The sequence below is a fragment of the Pteronotus mesoamericanus genome, unplaced genomic scaffold (assembly GCF_021234165.1).
Source record: "Pteronotus mesoamericanus isolate MK-2021 breed Mesoamerican mustached bat unplaced genomic scaffold, CSHL_Meso_final contig_1242, whole genome shotgun sequence".
Classification (NCBI taxonomy): Eukaryota; Metazoa; Chordata; class Mammalia; order Chiroptera; family Mormoopidae; genus Pteronotus; species Pteronotus mesoamericanus.
Genome location: NW_026555053.1, coordinates 1,006,450 through 1,029,652, shown reverse-complemented (window position 1 = coordinate 1,029,652; position 23,203 = coordinate 1,006,450). Strand labels below are relative to the sequence as shown.

The 23,203-nt window shown below is 50.9% G+C and overlaps 1 protein-coding gene across 4 annotated transcripts; it reads left to right on the top strand.

The window, feature by feature from the left end:
• The first annotated feature begins 31 nt into the window (after positions 1-31).
• On the top strand, positions 32-21,857 carry MTHFS (methenyltetrahydrofolate synthetase). Of its 4 annotated transcripts, none has more exons than XM_054588894.1 (3): positions 32-57; positions 7,335-7,596; positions 21,410-21,857. In XM_054588894.1, exons 2-3 carry the CDS (start codon positions 7,389-7,391, stop codon positions 21,640-21,642), a joined length of 441 nt encoding a protein of 146 aa, XP_054444869.1. In that variant the 5' UTR covers positions 32-57; positions 7,335-7,388; the 3' UTR covers positions 21,643-21,857. The 4 variants fall into 4 exon arrangements, with proteins under 4 accessions (XP_054444869.1, XP_054444886.1, XP_054444878.1 ...); XM_054588911.1 differs by lacking the exon at positions 32-57 and adding an exon at positions 514-592; XM_054588903.1 differs by lacking the exon at positions 32-57 and adding an exon at positions 1,514-1,615.
• Positions 21,858-23,203: the final 1,346 nt, after the last annotated feature.

The window sequence follows — 23,203 nt, the reverse complement described above, 5'->3', positions numbered from 1 at the left end:
TTGAACGTACGTGTCCCTCTGTGTAGTCCGTGTCCTGCCTGGGAGTCCATCTGAGAGGTGAAGCTCAGTACAAGGGACAGGTATCAGGTTAAGGGGATGAGAAAGAGGAAGGTGTTGGCTTCTGCCCCGTGGTAGGTGCTCTTAAGGGTGTGCCCATCACCCAGAAGTCATTTTCGCTGCCACTGGTGTGGACTGCACCGTGGGCGAGCTGGCTTCCCCCTCCCTCTCGGCCCTGCCCTTTGTCGGACCCAGTGTGCCTGTGCGGTCAGCTTTCCCTCGAAGCCTCCGCCAACCTTCCGTCCTTGGCCTGCCGCTGGGAGCGACGGACGTGGGAGCCCGCTGCTCAGCACGCAACGGGACAGCGGGAACAGCGGCAGGCCAACGATTTAGTGTTGCCGTCACTAACCCTTTGAGCGTGTCACCCATTAGAAAACTGTCTTTCGTTAGACCGTGTTCCAATTTTGAGGTCAGCAAACTAGACTGCGGTGTGGGAGCTGTGTCCCTTGCCCCAGACGGCCCCACTCTTCCTCCTCCTCCCACCGGACAACCCCCTTCCCACGGGGAGTGCACTGACGTCCCGGTGAAGTCGCAGGTACCGTCCCTATTGTACTCTTGAGGAAACAGGCTTAAGAGCAGGAAGAGCTTTGTCCAAGGTCATGGGGCTGGTGGGCGCGTCACACAGACCCCCAAGCCCATGCCGGTCCTTGCAGCCCTGAGCCTTCTCTCCCTGCAGCGCTGCCCCCTGGGCACGTGGTGCCACCAGGCCCTCTGCTTCCTTTCCCATCCCCTCACAGGGCGAGGCTGCCTGTCAGTGGCAGCTGGGAGAAAGGGGTTTCCCCACCCTGATGTGGGTCTGCAGCTGCCAGGGCAGCGTCCCATGTGCTCCCTGTACTATCCCCGCCTTACACCTGGTCGCCATGGTTCTGGGTCTGGAAACTTGTACCAGAGGGGAAAGCTGCTTTGTAAAATAAGCGTGCATGACAATAACACTAACCCCTTCTTCGTAAACAGTAGCTCTGCGTGACTGTTTGTGCTGGGAGATGCTCGGAGGGGCACAGAGGGAGGGCAGCGCGTGGCTCAGTCACTCCTGCCGGGTCGGCGGGTCCTCTGATTCATCTGCCTTATGACCGACGGCAGGATTTTCACCCGGAGGAAGCCTAGGGCTGTGGCTGCCTTCGCGGGGCAAAACTAACGGGCTCACAGGAGAGCCAAACCCATGACTAAGGTTCTCCAAAGGTTCAAGTGGAAGGCTGATGACCGTGCCGTTTGAGCAAGAGAAGGGCGCGTACACAGGAAGAGTTTACTAGAGACACTTGCAACACCATTTAGGCAACTGAATTCGCATTGCCCTTGCTTCCTCTTTCACCGAGAACTTCCACATCCCGGATCCATGCTGACCTACCCACCCTGCATCTATACGGGCCTATCCTTCCTCCTGCCTGTCGCGGTGAATCAGTTGGCCTAGGGCCAACCCCTAATATTTGTGTGCCCGACCGCATCCCTTACTGCCTCTGCAGGGACATCTCTTTGGCCTCACTCTTCTGCATCAGAGTTTCCCTCTCTCCACACACTTGCTGTCATTTCTCCTACGTGACGTTTGGCAGTGGTGTGACCGGTAGGTAGACTTGAACACCCGTTAGGAGCTGTCTGTGGTAGATGGTTGGTAAGTGCTTGTTGACTTACACTTAACTAAACTTCATGTATCTATTTGTGTGTGTGTATTTAATACCAGGAGTTTACACTGACACTTTTAATTCCCATACAACAGCATAGGGTTCAAGCCAAGCTTCCTCTCTCTTTATTTGTAAGTTGTGTTTCTGGAAGGCAGAAACGTGACTCTCATTATCCACATGATGTTTACTTATTTGTTCAATTCTGTAATACGGGTAAAGCAGTTTCACAGTTGCTAAATTATAACCCTACAAAAAACAAACGCAACCACAGTGCAATATTTGTATAAAGTTATTTTTGTCTTTAGCCTTAACATTGAGTCCAAATACTGTTTTCCAAAGTTACTTAAGCTCTTTTCTTCTCCACCCATTGGGCTGTGGGTATGTTAATCATTTACAACACAGTTCGGTTTGTTTGTCCCTGCCTGTAGTCTGCTTTGGCCTACCCCCACACCCTGGTTGCATGTATGTAAGCAAGTAGGCAAAATATCGCCATGGCTCTAAGCATCAGAGATACAAACAAAAGTGCCACGAGAGAAATGTCACTCTCTCTTCCTTGCTGCTGCTCCGTTCCATTTTCACATTCTTTTTCCCCTTTCCTCACTCATTCCCTATAGGTACCCAAACTTAGGGTCTGGTGCACATGTACTGCATTTTTCCAGAAATGCGCGGAAACTTTTATATTTTCTTGTATCTCTTTTGTCTTATGGAAATATACTTCACACTGAATTCACCCTTTTAAAATATACAATTCAAAGCCTTGGCCAGGTAGCTCCGTTGGTTAGAGTATCGCCCTGACACGCCAAGGTTGCAGGTTCCATCCCTGGTCAGGGCACAAGAATCAACCCACGAATGCAGAGATGGGTGAACAACAAATCCATGTTTCTTTCTCTGCCTTCCTCTCTCTCTCTCTAAAAATCAATAAGAACTTAAAAAATGTACAATTTGGTAGGTTTTAGCATATTCACTGTTGTACAACTATCACAATTGAATTTTCATCATCCCCAAAAGAAATCCTTTACCCTATTGCTCTTGTCTCCAGCCCAAGGCAACCACTAACCAGCTTTCTGTGTCTCTGCCTGTTCTGGATATTTTCCTATAACCGGGATCATAGAGTATGTGGCCTTTGGGGTTTGGCTCCTTTCACTTAGCATACACTTTCCAAGGTCCTTCCATGTTGCATCATTTTAATTCCTCTGGGTGTGAGGGTTTCGATTTCTCCACATCCTCACCAGTCCCTTTCTCAGTTTTATTTTTTTTTAAAATTACAGCCAGGCTGGTGTGCGTTAAGTGGTATCTCTTTGTGGTTTTGATTTGCATTTCCCTAACGACTAATAACGTTGAAATCTTTCCATGTGCTTATTGGCCATCTGTAGAAACATCTACTCGAGACCTGTGCCCATTTTAAAACTGGATTATGTCTTTTTTTAAACTGCTGAGTTGAAAGAGTTCATGCACCGTTCTAGATTATCAAATAATATGATTTGCAAATATTTCCTCCCATTCTCTAGGTGGCCTTTCCATTTTCATAGAGTCCTTCGATGCACATGGTTTCAAATTCTGATACATTCTCTGTTGCTGCTTGTGTCTACTGTCCGCTTGTGCACCCGAGCGGCACTGCCACGTTAACCGTAGCCTTTACACCTCCATGTCTGGAAGGGCCAGTTCCCCGCTGCGATCTTCAGTTCCAGTGTTATCCTAGCTATTCCTGAATGCTTGTTTTTCACAAGCACTTTCGTAAAGATGATTAACATAAAACGCGGTCTTTTTCTTTTTTTTTCTAAACTTGCAATTATCTTAGAGTTTTAATTTCCTTACCCGTTGGACCCTCCCCCCCTTCTTTCGATTCCTAAACGTCACCTGCAACACCCGAGGCCCTGAACGCGTAAAGAGCAGGGGTGGCCTGCGGAGGTCGCCCGGAGGGGCGGGGCGGGGGCGGGGCACCCACGATCCGGAAGCCGCCAGACCCTCCCCCGGCCAGCGGGATCAGCGGCGCGGACTAGGCGTGAAGGCAAGTCGTACCTCTGACATGGCGGCGGCGGCTGTGAGCGGCGCCAAGCGGAGCCTGCGGTCCGAGCTGAAGCAGCGCCTGCGGGCCATCAGCGCCGAGGAGCGGCTGCGCCAGTCCCGCCTCCTAACCCAAAAGGTGCGCGACTACAGAGACGACTGCGGGTCGGACTTACGGCCGCGCCACGCGGGCTTGCGGGCTCTGGCGCGCGCACTGCGCGCACGACCCTCACGTGCTCACCTGCCCCCAGTGCGTGCACGTCCCCTACCCCCGGCGCGCGCACGTCTCTCACCGCCCCGCCCCCGCCGCACTTCTCCGCCCCCTCGACGCACGCACGTTTCCTCCGTCACGATGACGTCCTTTGGAGCGTGTCTGGACGCTCTTAAGCACGAGGTCCGCGCGCGCGTGCTGCTGGGAGAGCGACAGGGCTAGTGGGAGGGCGGAGCGCGTGACTCTGTCCTTCCGGCGAGGCCCGCGTGGTGGTGGTGAGAGCCCTTCGGTGGGGCTGCGGCAGGTGCGAACGGAGACAGCCGGTGGGGGCCTGGCGGGCCCCAACTGAGGTGCCTTCAGTCGGCGTTGGAGGCCGCGAAGCAGGAGCGGAGGCCAAAAAAGACTGGAGAAACGCAGTTCCTTAAGTCGAAGACCCCGCACGGTCGGGCAGAGGCGCTAGCGAGCGAGGACCCCACTGACGGAGAGGAAGGCCGCCATCTTCGCCTCAGGGCCTAGCGTCTCCGGGTCGGGCCAGAGGTGACCAGGGCGTGCTTTTCTGCGCTGATGAAAGACTCCCGGTCCTCCTGCCCCCGCCGAAAGCGGAGGGGGAAAGTGGGGGTGGGGGGGGAAGGAGGGTGCCCGTCTGCGGGTGCGAAACCTCCTGTTGGTGACTTTCCCCGCCGGCGAGCGGTGTAGCTCAGGCCGTTCCGTAAGGGACGCGGGTTTTCTCGGCAGGAAAACGTGGCGACCATTTCAAACGTCTGCGGGACTGGTGTGGGTGGGACTCCAGAGGAGAAAAATTGATGTCCCACGAGTAAATAAATAGTGTTTATTTTCTCAGTAATTTAGAAAACACATGTTCTTTAGTTACAGTGGACGTACAATGTTATGAGATATACAACACAGTGGATGGTGAACGTATTAATACTTTGTACTTTAGAAAATATTTTTCTCTTCCTATTCAGGGGATAGTTTGAAATTTCTTTTAGGTTTTTTTTTTTTTTTTTTTTTGAGGCGGGAAAGGGAGAGAAAGGTCGGTGCGTGGTTACCGCGCGCGCCCCTCCCCCCGCCCTCACGACGCGGCCGGCCACGCGGGCCTGTGTCCTGCCTGGGACTTGAACGCGCGACGCCGTGGGCCACGGGCCGGCGTTCAGTCCGCGGAGTCGCACCAGCCAGGGCTGGCGCTTTGAATGTCGAATTTAAAATTCCTTTTCCTTGTTCTGCCGAGTCCCCGTGACCGCCATTCAATCTGAAGTTTGGTTTTTTTATCGGTCATGTTTTCGATTACTCCTTTTCTCTGCCTTTCTGTAATTCCTGGTAAATAATAAAAATTTTAGATTGACCTTCTGGGTCTCTCTCTTTTTCTCTATTTCCTCCTTTCTTTTTTTTCTCCTTGAAGGCTTTCTCCTGAACTGTTTTAATTTTGGTAATCTTGATTCTGCGTTCGAAGGGGGTGTCCTAATTCTCTGCCTTCTTCCTGTAACAGCGTGGTTTATGGATGCAACTCCCTTGAATTTGAGAAAACTAATTAGAATTAAAATACAGTTTTATCTTTGAATTACTGTAGTTTCCTACTGGCTCCGCCCACCACCTTTTTTAAAAAACTTGTTTATTCATTTTAAAGAGAGGGAGGGGAAGCGGGGAGGAGAGAAACATGGATTTGTTGCTCCATCTACTTACGACTTCAGTGGTGGCTGCTTGTATGTGCCCCGACGGACGAGGTTCAGGAATTGAACTCGCAACCTTGGCGGGCGAGGGCGACGCGCTAACCAAGGGTTGCCTGGCCAGGGCACCCACTCTTTTTAATCGTTGCACGTTGTGTTTGGGCTGTCGGAAAGGGCCCGTGAGCCTTTACTGTCTGCACCTGTTTATGACTGGCAGGCTGGTAGCGAACGGGGCTTTCCTTTGCCTTTTGTAGTCGCTTTGGGATTCCATGAGAGGAATGGATGCCGCCTGACCCACCTCCATCGTGTTCTCTGAGTGCTGTGATCTCCCGCTGCTTTGTTTGTAAATACGCTCTCATCCATTTTCTCTGCTGTATAAATTAGTCAAATCTCCATGCTCCTGTTCTGAGTGCTGTAATGGTGGTGTTTTTTTTTCTTACTGTCATATACATGAGATTTGAGGAAGGAAGAAAGATAAATGTATGCAGTCTCACACTGAATTTTAACCGATGTTTGTTACTACTTACTCAGCTCTTGATTTTCTATATTCTGCTTTTAGACCACAAAGACAACACTTGACTTTCTCAGATGACTGGGTGCCAAAATGCCCCAGATCTGCTGCCCAAGGCCTGGGTTTCACATTTACATTTGCTTTGCTTATTTCAGGCCTAACAGCTTTGTACTCTCTCAGGTGGTGGAATTAATTTTCTCTCCTAATACTGGTGTGGTGTGCTCTATTTACTCTATGTGTCTCTTTTAGTAGGAAAAATTGGTTTTTCTGAATCAGCCAGTCACATTTATAAGCCACCTTTGCTGTATCTTTTCCTTCTTAGCTTGCAGAGCAAGGGAGAACAGAAAAGGAAAGGGGAAAAAAGGAGCTAAGCTGACTCTGAGTCTGGGGAAGTTCTGAAATTGTTAACTTTTCTCTGTGAAGCAAAGCTCTGCCCCTTGTCCTGCTTGATGAATGATTGCACTGAATATGAAGGAAATTCTCTCAACGGAGTCTACCTTCTTATCAACTTGGCACTTGGTTTTAGAGGGACTTTGCCTCTCCAGGAGCCCCCACCCTCATCTCTGAACATTTTAATGTTCATATGAGCAGAAGAGTTTTTTTAGGAAACAGGATGGAGGTTTGCTGGAGATAAGAGAATTGTAAGGCATGTTCTCTGCCTCCTGGGAGCTTAGAGGCTGGTTAGAGTAGTATACGAAGGGCCCATGGAACAATTAGTGATCAACTCCTGACAGTATGTAAGTGGTAAGTTATATATTAACTGTAGGTGTAAGGGTTCTGCAGAAGTCAGGAAAATTAGGGCTTGAGTTGGATTTAAATGGGTAGACGTTAGGAGAGAAGCCTGACAATCCGAAGACTGAAGGAGCTTGTGAGAGCCAAGGTTCAGAGTTAAAGTGGGGGGGGGAGGAGCAAAAAATAGGGGAAGTGAGTGAGAAGAATGGGTAGATAGTTGTCAAGCCTGGAATTCTCTACACAGACAGCGGGGCCACACAGTGTCTTTATACCGAGTTTTCATAACTACAAAATCAGGTGTTCCAGAGAGGTGGAAAGGGATCAGAGAAGAAAGTGTTGGGATCGGAACCAAAAGTGAGGGCTCAGGACGCAACACTGTCCAAGCCACTGTAGTGCTGTGCTGTTTTTGTCTTGTTTTTGGATAGTTAAGGGAGTTGAAGAAGGTTGACAAGTGAGAAAATACTAAAACTGTTAAGGGGAGTCTCTGATGATTAAAAGTATAATCTTGGAAAATGTAATTGCCACCCTTTCCCATTTAGGTGATTGCCCACAGTCAGTATCAGAAGTCCAAAAGAATTTCCATCTTCCTGAGCATGCAAGATGAAATCGAGACAGAAGAGATCATCAAGGACATTTTCCAACAAGGTAAAACCTGCTTTATCCCACGGTACCAGTTCCAGAGCAGTCACATGGATATGGTCAAATTAGCATCGCCCGAGGAAATTTCTTCACTTCCCAAAACATCTTGGAATATTCATCAGCCTGGTGAGGGTGAGGTTCGAGAGGAGGCCTTGTCAACAGGTGAGCATGTGATACTGTAATTGACATCTTGGGATGGTGTCAGGCTGTGATGAGTTGTCAGACCTCTGATCCACTTGACTATTTAAGTGACTGTCAAAGAGTCATGAGAAGTTTTGCTGCTGCTTTTTTTTTTTTTTTTAACTAAGCCAGAAAATAATTAGTCACAGGATCCTCCCAGGTTTGATATTTCAGTATGATTCATAGCAACAGCTCATGCTCTTACTATAAGAGGAGTTTCTAAACCTTTAATACATGTCTCTTTTGCTTCACAAAAAAATCCCCTGCACTAATTTGAACTCGCAAAAATAAATGATCAAGATTAAAAATAAACCAAAGCAGTTGAGATTTTGCTCTAAACTGGATGGTGGACGGTGGTAGGCCCAGGCTGATGTACCCGCTGAGAGCCAGCAAGAAAAATAGCGGGCAGGGAGCCTATGGAGCCTACGCCCGGCCCCGTTGGGCTAGGTAAGAGACAGCCCTCACCCGACTCGGGACCACCCTCGCAACCCGAAGCAGGAGTCACTGGGAACGTGCTGCTGCGCACCGCCTCTGCCGGCCTGCGCGCTCTGTGCAGCGGAGGCCTCACTCCGTCTGCCCTGTTTTCAGATGGGATCACCGAAGCCCAGGTCCTCTCCGAGGACACGGGGGCAGGTCACACGGCCACTGCTGCTCCTGTTTTCCCTCCACTGCCTTTTGAAGCACCATTTCTTTTCTTAACATCTCCTTCATTAAGATTGCTTTACCACATGTGCTTTCTGCCTCTCTCCTGACAGCGTCCTGCCTGAGAACCGTTGCTCACGGAACAGGTCCCCTTGGCGATGGTATTCATGGGAACGTTGTTACACTTTCCCAAGGAAGAACTTGCTCCAAGTCAGGTGTTTGTAATGGTGCACTGATTATAACCTTGAGGTTTTTTCCCAGTTATTTTATATTCAAGTAAATACACAAGAAGAAAAGCCAAGGCTTTCCATTTGTAACAGGCCTTTCATTTGACTTGTAAGTACACTCATGATAGGCTTCCTTGGAGCTGTTCCAGGATTGTCTATTTTATCTTCTGTGGCAGCAAATTTAGAATATATTCTCATTTCACAGAGTGGTAATTTACTTTTTGTTAACTCCCAGCCCATTAAGATGAAAAGATACTTCCTTCGGGGTTTGGCCTGTTATTCTTGCCAAGATGGGTTAGCCTGCTAAGTGTTCTATTCCAGCACAATGATTCATTGAGTGCACGGTTGAACACTGAAGCATCATTAAAAGAACTAACCTAGGTGACATAAAAGTCCCTACATACAGAACCTCAGATATTTAAACTCCTTTTCCAATCCAATTTTTATTTCATTGCCTTTAATTGAGACATTAAAATGTCTATGAGGTTTATGTATGTTTTCATATATGTTCTATTCATAGAAAAAGCAGAATTTTTAATTTTAAGAGGAGTTTGAAATAGAAAAAAAGTTTTTAGTTTAGTCCTCACTCTTAAACCTTGAGCTAGACTGGTGAAAACCTGTGTGTACATAAATGCTGTTGTGGGTTTACGTGACTGCGCTTGCTTCGCCCTGCCCCCAAACTCTTCCTCTCTTTTTAAAAGTTTATTGACTTTATTTGGGCGACTGGTTAATGAAATAATACAGGTTTCAGGTGTACAGTTGTATAGTGCAGCATCCGTATACTGTGTTGTGTGCACACCGTCCAAGTGCAGTCGCCTTCCATCACCATTTATCCCCCTTTACCCTCTTCGACCTCCCCCCACCCCCTTTCTTCCTCCCTTTCTCTCTGTTGGTCTGCCCCTCCATCCCTCTCCTCCCCTCTCTGGGCCCCTCCGCATCGCCCCTGTGCCCAGGGATCAATGGGACAGGCCTGGGGCAGGCTTAGGGGGCTCCTCGCCCCAGCACTGGATGTAGTCTCCTCTTTTTCATCCGTCCTCTGGGCAAGAGCCAAGAGGGTGTATTTCTTTGAATGCCTCCATCAGTGAAAACATCCCATTAAAATTCTTCCTTATAGCATCTTGAGAGGCCACAGGACTGCGATGTTTCTCGTTGATGAATTGCAACATTTTCTTTTTTCCAGAAAAGTAAGTTAGAGAATATTCTCCATTGAAAAGATGAGAACAAGAGTTGATCTCAAGAGAGCTGTGCCAGGAAATGAAATGTCACCTTTGCCTCCAGTGGTTGTGGCAAATGTGGGGGTTGCATTCTCTGTCCTAGGGGATTGCAGTGAACTCCCAGCTGGCCGCCTTCTCCAAACGTGTGTCTTCTCAGTCCACGTTGCTGGCGCAGTGACCGTAAAGTGCACCTGGATTGTGGTACTCCACCACTTGATGACTTTGTCTTTATGGCCCAGAAGATAAGTCCACAGTCTGTAGCCAGAGTCAGGGAAGAGGAAAAGAGGGAAGTGTGTGTATGTGTTTCCTGTTTGGGGAAGGTCTCTCTGCCTCTGCGCGCCAGTCCCCTCCTAGCGATTGCCTGTCGTCTTTGCCTGTTGGAATCCTCACTGCCCCCATCTCGGCTCGCGTGCTGCGTCCTCCAGGAGCCTCCTTGGGTTCGGACCCTTCTCCACCTCTCGACCCAGGCTAGGACACCTCAGGGCGCTTTGCCTGAGTGGGTTAGCTTTACTGCGTCCCACGTGTGTAGTTTTAAAGTTCTTTGTTTTTACTGCAGTACAGGGACGGAGAGCCCCCAACGTAGCAGGGAAGCCCGCTCCCTTTAGAGCGCTTTGTCCAGGTCAGGGTCGTGCGCTGGGTGCCTTCTTGGGACTCTCACCCGCAGCCCTGCTCCTGCCCTGGAGAAACACAGACGTTGCCGACGTTTCCTTTGTGGTGTTCGGGCGCAACACAGTGCCCCAGTGGATTGGGGGTGTCGCCTTTTTTCTTTCTTTTTCGTTTTTATTAAATACTTTTTTCTTCTATTGCAGTTGTCCCAATTTCCCCCCCTTGGCTCTCCTTCGCCCAGCCCAGCCCCTGCTCCCACAGTCCGTTCCCACCCTGTTGTCCGTGTCCGCAGGTCGTTCATACGTGTTCTTGATAAGTCCCTTCCCCTTCTTTCCACCCTTATATCCCCCGCCCCCCGCCCGTCCCTGTTAGTCTGCTCCTGATTTCTCTGCCTCCGGTCTCTTGTGCTTGTTTGTTTTGTTGATTAGGTTCCTCTTACAGGTGAGGTCATACGGCATTTGTCTCTCACTGCCTGGCTTATTTCACTTCGCATACTGCTCTCGAGTTCCATGCTGTCGCAAAAAGTAGAAGCCCCTCCTTCTGCCTAGAATTCCATTGTGTGAATCTACCATGTACCACAGTGTTTTCATCCACTCGTTTACTGATGGGCACTTAGGCTGTTTGCGATACTTGGCTATTGTAAATAATGCTGCTGTGAACATCGGGTGTAGGTTCTTTTGAATTGGTGTTTCAGGATTCTAAACTTCTAAAATTTGAGATTGCAACAATTTTTCTCTCTTCCCTGGTCTGCGAGAAGTTTAGGTTTGCCATGTATTTACTTCTGAGGGGCTCTATTAGAGATGAGGTGGTTGATACTCAGGCCCAGATAGAGAAAGAAGGGCAGGGCTTAAAGTTGCTGGTCTCCTTTGGTTGATCGGAGGTGCAGTTAACCGGGGGGCTCCGGGAGCAAGTGGTGGTGGCAGGCCGCTGCCGGAGAGAACCCTCCCACCCTGCAGTGTGAGCCTCCGCCTGTGAGATGAGTAGTCAGGGAGTGGGATGCGCAGCGTGGCGACTGCCGCGCATGCCGTGTGGCCTGTTTAAAGCATGCCCCCGTTTTTCATGCACTCAGTTCTTGTAGGTCTTTTTCCAGATGTTTTAGTCTTTTCCATTGATCTCTCTGCCTGGTTTGGAACTAGTGCCATGATGTTGTGATTGATACAGTGTGGTGGCTATTTGATGCATTTCAATGCTTTAGTGCCTGGTCATAGAGTAAGTCCTGTCCCATTGTTTTTATTTTAAAAATTAACCTGACTGTTCTTAAATTCAGTTTTGAGAGTAACTTTAAAATTATTTTGTCAGTTTCTCCCCCTAGATCCTGTAGAGATCTTCGTTGGAATGGTGTTAAATTTTTAGATTGGTTTAGGGGAATGGATTTCTTTATAGCAGTCAGTCTTCTCCAGGAATACAGTCTTTTGTCCCCCATAGTCAGTATTTATGTGTTCTGTTGATTGTTTTGCTTTTAATCATGTTGCTTCTGCACGTGTTTTGTTAAGTATGTTCCTAGTTAATGAATATTTGTTGTTATGAATGGAGTCTTTTTCCATATTTTCAGGCAGGTCATTTTTGTGGTAATAGGAAAGCATAGGAACATAGGCTCAAATTGCCAAGTGGAACCAGACATCTCTGAAGTAACTTTAAAGTTATTTCCTTCAAATTTTTCTGAGGTTCTATAGAATCAAGTATTAGAAAACCCAATTTCATAAGATATTTGTACCTTTTGATAACATGTTTCAAAGTGAGCACTGGAGACTGGGTGTGTAAGGGGTGCTGCTTATTGGGTGGGCTGAGTAGGTTCCCAGCTTCCAGCAGATGTCAGTGTTTTACAGACGTGTAGCTCGGAGCTGGTGGTTGGGTCTGCAGTCTCCTGCATTCATAGATCTGTTCGACAGGTCATTATCATGGGGGGTTTATTTGAACTGTAAGGCGTTTTGTAGATCATCAAAGTCAGGCCTTTCATTTTGCAGATGAGGAAACAGGTCTGGATGGGAAGGGAGTTGTCCAAAGTCACAATAGTCCCAGAGTAAGGCAGGAGCCTAGATGACGTCGTTTCTGAAGGTGCGCTCTCTGCAAGGCTGGGAAAAGGCACTCACAGGGTCAGAGCCGTGCCGTCCACCGTGGAAGTCACCTCTGGAGGAAGGGGACCGGGTGCTGCCCAGTGTGGCTGGATATATGTTTAAATGTTCCTGATGAATGAGATATTAGATTCTTGGATTATAATAACAGGGTAAAATAAACTAAAAATGGTGGGCTTTTGTTACGTGAATGTACAATTACTGGATGTAAAAGTGACCTTTGATGTAATGTCCCCTTTTCCATACCAGCCATGGTATGACATCAGTACCTTGTATGTGGCCAATAGAATAACTCCCCCCACCCTTTCTGCACAACTGAATTGGTTATTTTAGGGGGAAATAATACGACTCATTCAGTTCCACCGATGTCAAAAAATACTGAGGCATCTGTAATCTTTTCTAACATACACCACGTCAAAGAAAAATGTTTTTTGGTCTCCATTAGGACACATCAGGGCTGGGAAGCCAGGAGGGCATTGCGGGCAGCTGTAGGCAGGTAACGGAGTGGGCCATGTGGCAGTCCCAAGAGCCCGCTTCCCCGAATCAGCTGAGTCCACCCAGCCCGGCTGCTGGCTCAGCCCTTTTTTTGCTGCTTTCTTCCCATCAAGATACTTAAACAGGTTTTAGGGAACTTAGTTAAGGGCCTCAAGAGCAAGTTTGTCCCCCACTAGAAGACCTACTGAAGCAGGTAAGAAGGGTAGCTGGAGCGAAAAAAGCACTGGGAATGCATTAGTGGAGGCCATTATATAAAAACCAGGTACCGTCATTTCAAAGTAATAGGTTAGTCCATCTCGGGCTGGCGGTGATGGAAAGTGTCTGAATGGCACAGGCGCCTGGGAGCCGAGCGACGAGTGATCCTAGGGCGGAAGCCGACCGCAAGTGGGAGAAATACAATGTGCCGTGTGGTTTTATTTTAGGTGAATGTACTGAACCAGAAAGTTGGCCGCACTTTGAAGTGCTCGTTTAACAAGCCCTGGTGAACCAAACCGTGGGAGCCAGGGAGAGGTTTCCACTTGGCCAGGCTGCTAGGCCGAGGAGGCACGCCTTGCTGCAGTCACTTACCGTAGTGACCGAGAGCCCATTTTCTGCGAAGGGGGAGACGTAGGAATAGCTCCAGAAGCGCCCCCATACTCCTGTGTCTGAGGAAGTCGTCCCTCACTGCTCTCAGGAGTACAGCAGGCATCCCTTTTCTTTCCTAAGCACCCCTCCCATGCACTGGGGCCGTCGGGGGGCTGCGGCCAGTCTCGCCTGGCTTCGCCCCAGTACCTAAGCTCTTCCTTTGTTTTTTAAATTGTGGCAAGAAGCATGTAACATAAAATTTACCATTTAACCATCTTTAGGTGGACCGTTCAGTAGTAGTAGGGATGTTCACCTTGTTGTGGAACAGGTCTCCGGGACGCTTCCTCTGGAAAAACTGCTCCTCCGTACCCAGTACAGCTCCCCTCATCCACCCCCTCCCCCAGGCCCTGGCAACCCCCGTTCTGTTTCTGTGAATTTCACTTTCAGATACTTCATATAGGTAGAATCATACAGCACGTTTTTGTGACCGGCTTAATTTATTGATTTTGTCACACAAGATATGTTACAAAGAATTGCCCTTAAAATTCTCAAAATTGCTAAGGTTTGGTTCTAAAGAGGTCTGAGAAATTCACTCATTCTACAGATCAAACAGCCAGAGGTTGCCCAAAATTACTGAGAAATTGTAGGAAGTTCTGTCATTTCTTTGCAGTTTTAAGGTCAACTGATCATCAGTAACAGTGAAAGTATCCCAAGCTCTGACCCAAAACAAATGTAACATTTAGAAAGTGCCATTAGGGTAAAGCTGCTTCTGGTGGTCCATTTATTGATTTAGAGTGTGGATGGGGGGAGGGAAAGAGAAGCATTGATTTGTTGTTCCACTTACTGATGCATTCATTGATTGGTTTTTGTGCGTCCCCTGACCGGGGACCGCAGCCTTGGCGTGCGGGGACGACGTTCCGACCAGCCGAGCGCCCAGCCCGGACGGGCAGCGGGGCTGTGTGTGGCAGGAGGCGCTACTGCAGCATGAGGTTCTGTATGGAGACTGCCAGGCAGCCAGGACGCGGTGGGTGCAGCCAAGCAGCGGCAGCAGGGAAGGTGCGTTCACAGGACAGGTTTTAAAAATTAGCTGCCTACGTTAGGTGGTTCAGTTGAATACGCCTTCAGAGCATTATGGATTTGCAGGGAAATAAATTTTTTAAAAACCCAATTTTATAGGTAACCAAAGTCAAATGTATCTTACAACAGTAATCACATAAATGGTTCTGTTTATCACCTTGTATGCTCTGCGCTATTTTAACTAGAGAACGATTCAAGGTCATGCCTCGGTCTGTGCTCTTTAAGGCAACCGTGAATTTAAAGCACATGGTATTGACTTTTGAGAGTTCTGCCACCAGAGAGACCGTGAATTATTGGTTCTGTATATTATTTCAGGGTTTCAGCCTCTTTGTATTTCAGACACACGTTTGATGGACGTGCCTATGTCTGTAATCAGCCGCACGGCCTAAGGAGTGTGCATGCAGTAATTGATTAAGTTGACATTTGATGTTAATAGCTCAGAGACTCCTCACATCGCAGTTTGCTTATCCATCTTCGATTGTAGGCGGAGGCAGTTCTGAGGGAGGCTCCGTAGCCGTCCGGTGGCAGTGTTGGGATTTGGGCTCCCACAGCCCGCACACTCATCCCCTCCTCTCTGCTGCCTTGAGTGCACGTGCCCTGTCATCGTCCCTCCGTGCCCTCGCCTGATCCCACAGGCACCTTTTAGCAGCAGGAGCAGCGTGTGCTGTTGAGTCATCTACCTGGGCAGCAAGCACTCGGCTTATCTCTTAGGAGCTCGGTGTCCTTATGGAGTAATGTGACCTCTCTGAGCGCTGACATCAGTTTCCTCATCTGCGAAATGGGGATGAGAACCCCACCCTCTGGGCTCACCCGGTCAGTGTGCGGACCAGCTGCTTGCTCATGGTCACCTGTCCCAGGGTATAGTGCAGCCCCTGGCACAGTGTAGGCAGCAACTGATGTCAGCTTCCAGGCTTCCTGCTTCCAGAAGCTGGACTTGGATGAGTGAGGTGTCATGCGGGATGGTCTGAACAGGTAACCACGTAGGTGTACTCAGGAAGCTAAGATAAATACAGTCAAGAGACGTATTAGGTTTTCACTCTTTTACAGCAACCAGAACTGAGATCAGTCTCTCTCTGGGGAGGAAGCGTACCTGTTTCCAGAAGGCAGGGAAAAGGATTCCTCCTCCTCAGTGGATGGTGGACCTTCTCGCGGGAGCCAGCAAGAGCTGCTCAGCAGATTGCACGCGCAGGGAGAACGAGGTGGAAGCTTATCCGGGGTTGGTTAGGGTGCGACTTAGGATCAGACAAGTGAGTTAAAGGATTAGAAGGACCTCACAGGCGTGGAGAAGAGCAGGGCAGGAGCCAGGACACACAGGCAGGAAACCCTGGGTGGGTGTGGGGCAGCGACCCTGCTCAGGGCCACTGTGCTGTGACGCGGTGCTGGGGAGGGGATCGGGGTGCGCTGGTGTGGGTCCTGCGCGCCCAGTTAGGGCTCCGGACTCTCTCTCTAAGGGATTGTGAGCAAAGGAGTCGCAACGAAGGTGCATTTTAGGATCAGTTGAGCCCAGCAGTGCCTGGCAGTGGGAAAACCAGTCGGACCTTGAGGACGAAGGTGTGTTCAGGGTGACAGGTGGAGACGCGGATCCCAGCCGTGGTGCAGAGGGGTCATGGGGGGCGGAGGCACTGAGTCATGAAGTTCCTGGAGAGGAGTTTGTGGGAGACGGGGCCACGCACGCTGAGTGGGAAAGGAGAGGAAGGGGAGAGAAGGGGACGCCTGCGAACAGCACTCGGTGGCAGTGTGCGAGTTAGCGAGCACTGCCCACTCTGGGCTCCCGGTCCGCTCTTTCCAGCGTCTCTTCACTGCTGGGCATGCAGCCCGTGGCTGACCTGGTTCCGTTCTGGAGAGCCCAGGACGGGCGTCTTGAGTCCTGGGCTTCCTAGGAGGCGTCTGGGCTCGGCGGCTGCCTCCTCGGCCAGAGTTTTTGTTAAAAAAGGATGCTTTGTGGAGTAAACTGAATCCTCTGTGCCAAGCGTAGTGCTTTCAGTCTCAGGAATAAGTGAAGTGTTTACAGACCCTCTGTCCTCCTCCATCCTCATTTTGCAGGACCTTTTTCCTGTGCCTTTTTTTTTTTTCCTTCCCCCCAAGTGACAATTGTGCAACTCGGGTTTGTCCCCATCTCCCCACTTGAATTATCCTTACCCAGCGATTCCCTTTAGTTTCCTGTGCTTACCTCACTTGTGGTTTTCACCACCTTTTAACATGATTTCCACTTTTCTCTTTCTGGAACTGCTTCCTGGGCCCAATGTGCGGCCCACCACCTGTTTTGTGAAGACAATTTTATTGGTACACGGCCACAGCCATTCGTCGATGAGTTGTCCGTGGCTGCTTTCATGCCACGTGGCAGAGTTACCGGTAAGCCCTGGGACAGAGACCCCGTGGCTGTGGAGCCTGGATCACATACTCCCTGGCCCCTCACAGGAGAATGTCGCTGACCCCATTCTCGTCTCTCCCCTGGTTTCCTTCCCAGTCCCGGAGCTGAGAGCACGTGAGGCACGGCTGTGAAAGCTCTCGTTAAAACTCACTTGAAGGACTGAAGACACCCCATCCCCTTTCCTTGCCACCTGGCTCAGGATTTGATGCCTGACATTTAAGGAGAAAAGCTATCCTAATAAATGTATATGGTCATTAAAGGCATACTCTGGGCCCTGAGTGGGGGAGGTCACTGACATTTTTTCCAGGACCAGCCTTGTGAAGTGGCTACTGTGATAGCTGCCTCTTCGCCCATGAGAAGGTGGAGGAAGCACAGGAAGGGTAGCCGGAGCCCAGCTGCCCACAGAAACAGCCTCAGGGCCCTGCCCACCACACGGGACGGCCGCCAGAGGGCGCTAGCGTTCCAGAGCCAGTTCCACGGGAAAAGGCCACAGGTTTGAGCAAACTGGGGCTGCGTGAGTTTTTGGAAGGTTAGCTTGGCAGGTTTGGGATGCAGAATCATGCTGGAAAGCCAGCCGATGCTGGGGAAAAGCACCCAGCAAACCGTGACTCTGCAGAACAGCCTGGGTTGGCGGAGAGCACTTTGGAAACTTGGGCTGCGGTCCCCATGCAGCTGGGGCTCCGGGCAGGGGCACCCAAGGACTGAACAGCATCGGGCGGGCTCGTCTCGCCTCTGGGGCAAGTGTCCACGTCCTCCTCCGGTGAGCCTTTGATGAGTTGAGGACGGAGCTGCGCTGGAGGCTTACGGAGAGTATGTGCGTGGCCCCGGGGTTTTTCTTCCATCCCCCAGCTGAGTTTTGACTTCACTGTGCGTCTCTATGGGCCTCAGGTCAGCCTCTGTTCGTGGGGTTGCCTGGGGGAACGGGCGTGTGCGAGGGCAGCTGCTTTAGCCTGCACGCGATTTCACGTCCCGCTGGCCCATCGCCTTCGTGGGGGGCACGTGTCCAGCACCGTGTTGTGCCTTGTGCCGAAGCCAGGTGTGCACGTGGGGGAGTGGCGACGTGCGTATGCTGACGGTGGTGGCACAGGGAGAACTTCCGGGGTGATGACAGATGGACGAACCCGACAAGGAATATAGTATAAGTTTCAGGAAAGCACCTGAAGTCACCAGATAGCAGAAGTGGAACTCGGAAGGGGTTCTAAGGACCTGAAGCCAGGGGGAGCAGGTCACGCTGTGTTGAAGGAAGCAGCAGTAGCAGGCCTGTGGATTGGGGTCCAAAAGGCCACATCCGGAATAGGGCGTTGGGGCCCTGCCTGTGAAGGGCCGTTTCAGAGCCTTTGCCCATGGCCTGAGAACCCCAGAGCCGCCGCCCTCCTGCCGAACAGTTGTGGAGCTCACTGGGAACAGGCTGCCGTGCAAGGTAGCATTTCTGTCGTTTCCTTGTCCCATGATACGGCCTCCTGATCAGACCCGTGTACCTTGGAGTTAGGAAGGTAGGGGCTGTCGTGCCAGGGTTGGTTGCCGCTGCACCCCCCCGCCCCGAGCTTGATGCTGTCCTGTTCTTTGGCAACGTGCGAGCTGGGCACCCTCTGCTGAGAGCTCCAGCCTCAGCCTGCTCAGGTGATAGGCTCCTCTTCTGGCGCTGCTTTGACCTAGAAGGCTGTAAAAATTGTGGGCTGAAGGATGACTCGCAAACCCGTGGTCCTCAAGATGTCTCGTCTGGTGCGGTAGACAGACGGTAACAGGCGGCTGCAGTGCCGGGTGGACTTGAGGGAGGCTGCGATCGTCGGGCAGGCAGGGAAGGTGGGCTCCAACTCGGGTTGGAGAATGGTCCCTGCTCTCAGGTCTCCTTTCTTCATCCTTCCAGCTGCCTGCAGGCAGTGGTCTGAAATGCAGCCTCTTCCTTGGGCACTGACTCTGGTAGAATCCTGATTATCCGTCGGCCTTTTCTTTCGGTAGATATGTCTTTAGAAACCCCCGTTGTAAATAACCACAGATCTGCCCTCTGAGCAGGTTTCTAAGTGCACACACGGGGTTGTTGACTCTAAGCACAGTGTCGCACAGCAGATATCATGTGCTTTTCCATCCTGCGGAAGGGAAACAGAACCCCTGGTGAGCAGCATCTTTCCACGGCCCCCTCCCAGCCCCGGGCGACTCCAGTCCCGCCCTCTGTGCGTTTGGCTGCTGCGGGGTCTCGCGTGAGTGGGGTCGTGCAGTGTTTGTCCCTCTGCAGCCGGCGTGTTCCGCTCAGCCAGGTGGGCGCAGGCTTCTTTGGCTTGTAGCGTGTGGCAGCGTTGTTTTTCGTTCTCACGGCCGAATGCTCTTCCACTCTGTATACCACATTTTGTTTATTTGTTTATTCTGTTGATGGACACTTAGGTTGCTTCCACCTCTTGGGCATTGAGAATAGTGCTATGAACACGGGTTTGCAAATATCTCTTAAAGACCCTGATTTCAGTTGTTTTGGATAGATAGGCAGAAGTGGGATTGTTAGTAATTCTCTTTCTCATTTTTCGAGGTACCTCCGTACTGTTTTCCGTAGTGAGTGCACCCTTTTTATAGTCAAGCAACAGTACACAAGGGCTCCAGTTTCTCCATGTCCTCCCCAACCTTTACTGTACTGTTGGTTTTTTAGGGGACATCCTAACAGGTGTGATGCCATAACTTGTTGAGGTGATGATTTACAGTTTCCTGTTGGTTACTGATGTTGAGCATCTTCCCATGGGCTTTGTCTCTCTCAGAGAAGTGTCTGTGCATGTCCTTCGTCCGTCTTTTAAACAAGGTGGTGGTTTTTGCTTTTGAGCTAGGTGTGTGGATCTGACTTTCATGCCCCTGCCCCTGTCTGAGAAACTCATGTTTCTGCCACTCCTCAGCCTGGTCCTCTGCCTGCTGTTCCCGTTCTCACCAGTCTGCTCCTCCCACCTTTCCCACGGTTTCTAAACATACAGAGACCCAACTCAGACACATCCTTAACAACCCAGGTCAAGTCAGAGTTCCTCAGAGGTCCTTCCTAACGACCCAGCCAGGGTAGCTCTCCCTCTGCTGAAGTCTCTAATACTTCCTGACTCACGCTTTTGAAAATTGGCAGAGCCTGCTTCTTTGCTTTGGGATGGAGAGGACATATGCATGTTGTGTGTTAATCTACCTTCAACACCTCCTGTCTCTAGGACTTTGCAAACCACCTCGGCACACCCTGGGGGTAAGACGCCCAGGAAGAGGTCAGAGCTGCCCCGCAGCCTGCGTGTGCTCAGCGGCAGTGTGCTCAGCGGCAGACAGGGCGAGGAGGGAGCAGAGTCTTGAGCACAAAGCTCCTATTCATCCTGAGGGAGAAGGGGGGGCAGGACGGGGAGTGAGGAAAGGGAAAGGCCAGAGACCAGGGCCTTAGAGCAACTTGGCATTGGAACAGACAGCAGGTTTACACGAGAAGGTCGTGGCTGTGACCTGAGATGCGCTCTGCTGGGTGTCGGCCCGCAGGGGTGGACAGGTGCGTGCTGGGAGCCAGAGGGAAGGTGAGCTCTGCTCACAGCTCCGCAGGTGGTCACAGCAGCTGCTGGGAGCGGGGCGTCTGCTCGGAACAGAGGCTCTGGCAGCCCCGCGCCGCCTTGCCAGCCCCGCCGCAGGAGTGGTGCGGCCCCCAGGGCGGCCTGCGGGAGGTCAGAGCCCAGCACAGGAAGGCCGGAGGGCAGGCCCCAGGTTGGACATGTGACGTGTCCCTCGAGTTCTGTCATGCTCCCTTCCAGAGGCTGGGGGCCCGTTTCCTGGGCCTCCCAAATCCATGGAGGTCTCCACCCTGTGACCTTGATTGCCTTCTGCATGCGACGCCTCCCACAGTGGTCAGGTTTTAAAGCCTCCAAGCTGCTGCCTTCCGCCTCGAGCCCCCGCAGCCTGCTCGGTCCCAATGGTGCCGGGGCCAGTTCTGGTCCCTGCGTCCCCGGGAGGGTTTCAGCCAGAGAACCAGTTATGGGGCCTCTGTCTTGTACTTCGGGAATGTCCCTGAGTAGATCACAGCCTGCTCTCAGGTGACAGCTTGGCCTTGCCTCGCTAGAGGGAGGGGGAGTGGTGGAGAAGGTGGCTCAGCCCTCTCACCAGCTGTCCCTGCTCCTGCTCAGACAGGAAACACTCCTGTCTGCTTTCTCTCTGACCCTCTCTTGCTTCTCCAGTTGTCATGATCCTGGGACCCTGGCTCCCCAGCCTGGCAGGCATGGAGAATCACAGGGATGCTTAGAGGAAAAAACAAGTTCTTGGGCCCTGTCCCTAGGGCGTCTCTCGAGCCCAAGTGTGGCTGGGCTGTATCAGACATTTTTGTGCATATTTACGGGGAGAGCTGGAGGGGTGGGTGATGGGGTGAGTGGCTGGATCATTCATTCATTCTTCTAGGTCCTACCCTGTGCTTTTCAGATTTTCCAGACTGTGTTTTCTTAGAATTCAGAGAAAGAATAGATGTCACTAAAAAACAAAACCCAGGTTTGAGAGCAGCCAGTCTCTTCCAGAAGCTGTTAACCCTCATGAGTGTGTTCTTCTCCGCAGGGGGACTGGATCTCATCTTCATGCCGGGTCTCGGGTTTGACAAGCAAGGCAACCGGCTAGGACGGGGCAGGGGCTACTACGACGCCTACTTGAAGCGCTGTGCGCAGCAGCAGCACACGAAGCCCTACACCATGGCCTTGGCTTTCAAGGAGCAGATCTGCCTGCAGATCCCAGTGGACGAACATGACATGAAGGTAGACGAAGTCCTTTACGAAGACACTTCAGCGTCCTAGGTCCTGCCGACTGTAGGCAGATAATCAGAGTTTTGTACCGAAGAAACAATGCACCATAGACTCTGTTTTCCCTTGTCAGAAATTAGCTGAAATTGCACACTAATGGGAATAGGGGCTACGTTGTTTCTAGTGTAATTATAAAATACCTGACATAAAGGCATCTTTAAAAATTAATACACTTGTGAACAGTAGAACGTTAATTAAAATGGAGGCTATCACCATAGGATTTGAGTTTACTTTCCTGCCGTGACCGTGACAAGTTGATCTTTCTGCTTTTCAGTTTAAGTTAAATATTTAGGAGGAACTGTGCTATGGCTCAGAGAGAGAGAGGAAGGTGGACTCATCAGGAGTGGACGCTCTGTCATTAAGTCCTTCCGAGGGCCTGCTCAGTCTCTGGCAGGTATGTGGAGACTCGGCAACTATTCATGGACTTGTTGGTGTTGCTTTATGTACAGAGTTCCTCAGGAATGTTATTTCTCACACTTTGGTAGATAACTGGGCATACATTGTTTGAGAATTTTTTTGGATGAGCTAATTGAATTTCTTCAGGGTAATTTCATGTAAAACATGGATCAATAGTCTCTGTAGTAGCTTATGATTTGATGTTTTAGGCACAAAAGTGAAAAACACTTTAAAAGTGTCAGTTGACCTAAAATTGGATTTTCACAGAACAGTACAGTAAGAAGCGGAAGGGAAGCAGCCCCGTCAGCTCTGAAACCGTGTTCCTACTGCGCTGGTTGGAAATCTGCGTGACTTCCACCCTGGGGTTCACGGGAGACGCTGGTACAGCCGACTAACGAGGGGCCTGACCTGAGACTGGGCGTCCTGAGCTGCTGCGGGTCCGGGAGATTTAGCGCCGAGCACTGTTGTTCCTCCACCGAAGGGGAGCGCTCACAAGCCACAGCCCCCGCTCCTCGCGTGCAGGCAGGAGGCACAGGCGACTGGGGGAGAGGCAGGGGCTGTGGGGTCTCCTGAAGGGCCACCGTCCTGGGTCCGTTCCCTGGGGTCCACTCGGGTTGTCGTGGTGCAGAGGATGCTGGGAAGGGAAGAAATAGCCTGATGATGCAGGTGGTGATGACCCTGTCACTCTCATTAGGGCACAGCAGAGGCTGAGAGCATGGCCTGGAACCCCAGAAATGAGCACCCCGATGAGGGTCTGTGGGGGGGACAGTCCAGGGAGAGGGATCTGCGCAGAAGCACCGGTCCGTGCTGGGCCCCCATGCACCCGTGCCGCTGCCTGGTCTGCGGTCTGTGCCTTTTTAACAGGAAAGCAAACTGCAGAGTCTTGGTCCGCAGGTGCCAATCAGGGCCACACTCGCTGGTCATGAGCCCTCCTTGGAGACTGATAAATATGTAGGCACGGTGGCTTCGTGGAGTTCTCTTTCTGGTCCCAGTTTTTTCTCTTTTTCTGAGAGAGCGTTGGAAATCCAGTTGATCACGTTGCAGTTTAATCCTATGATTACATGCTGCTTTCCTCCACGAGCCTGCGAGCAAATCTCCGCCCAGCCGATGGGTTACCCTAGGGCCCCAGCGTGGAGGGCCAGCCAGTGGGTTCCTGATG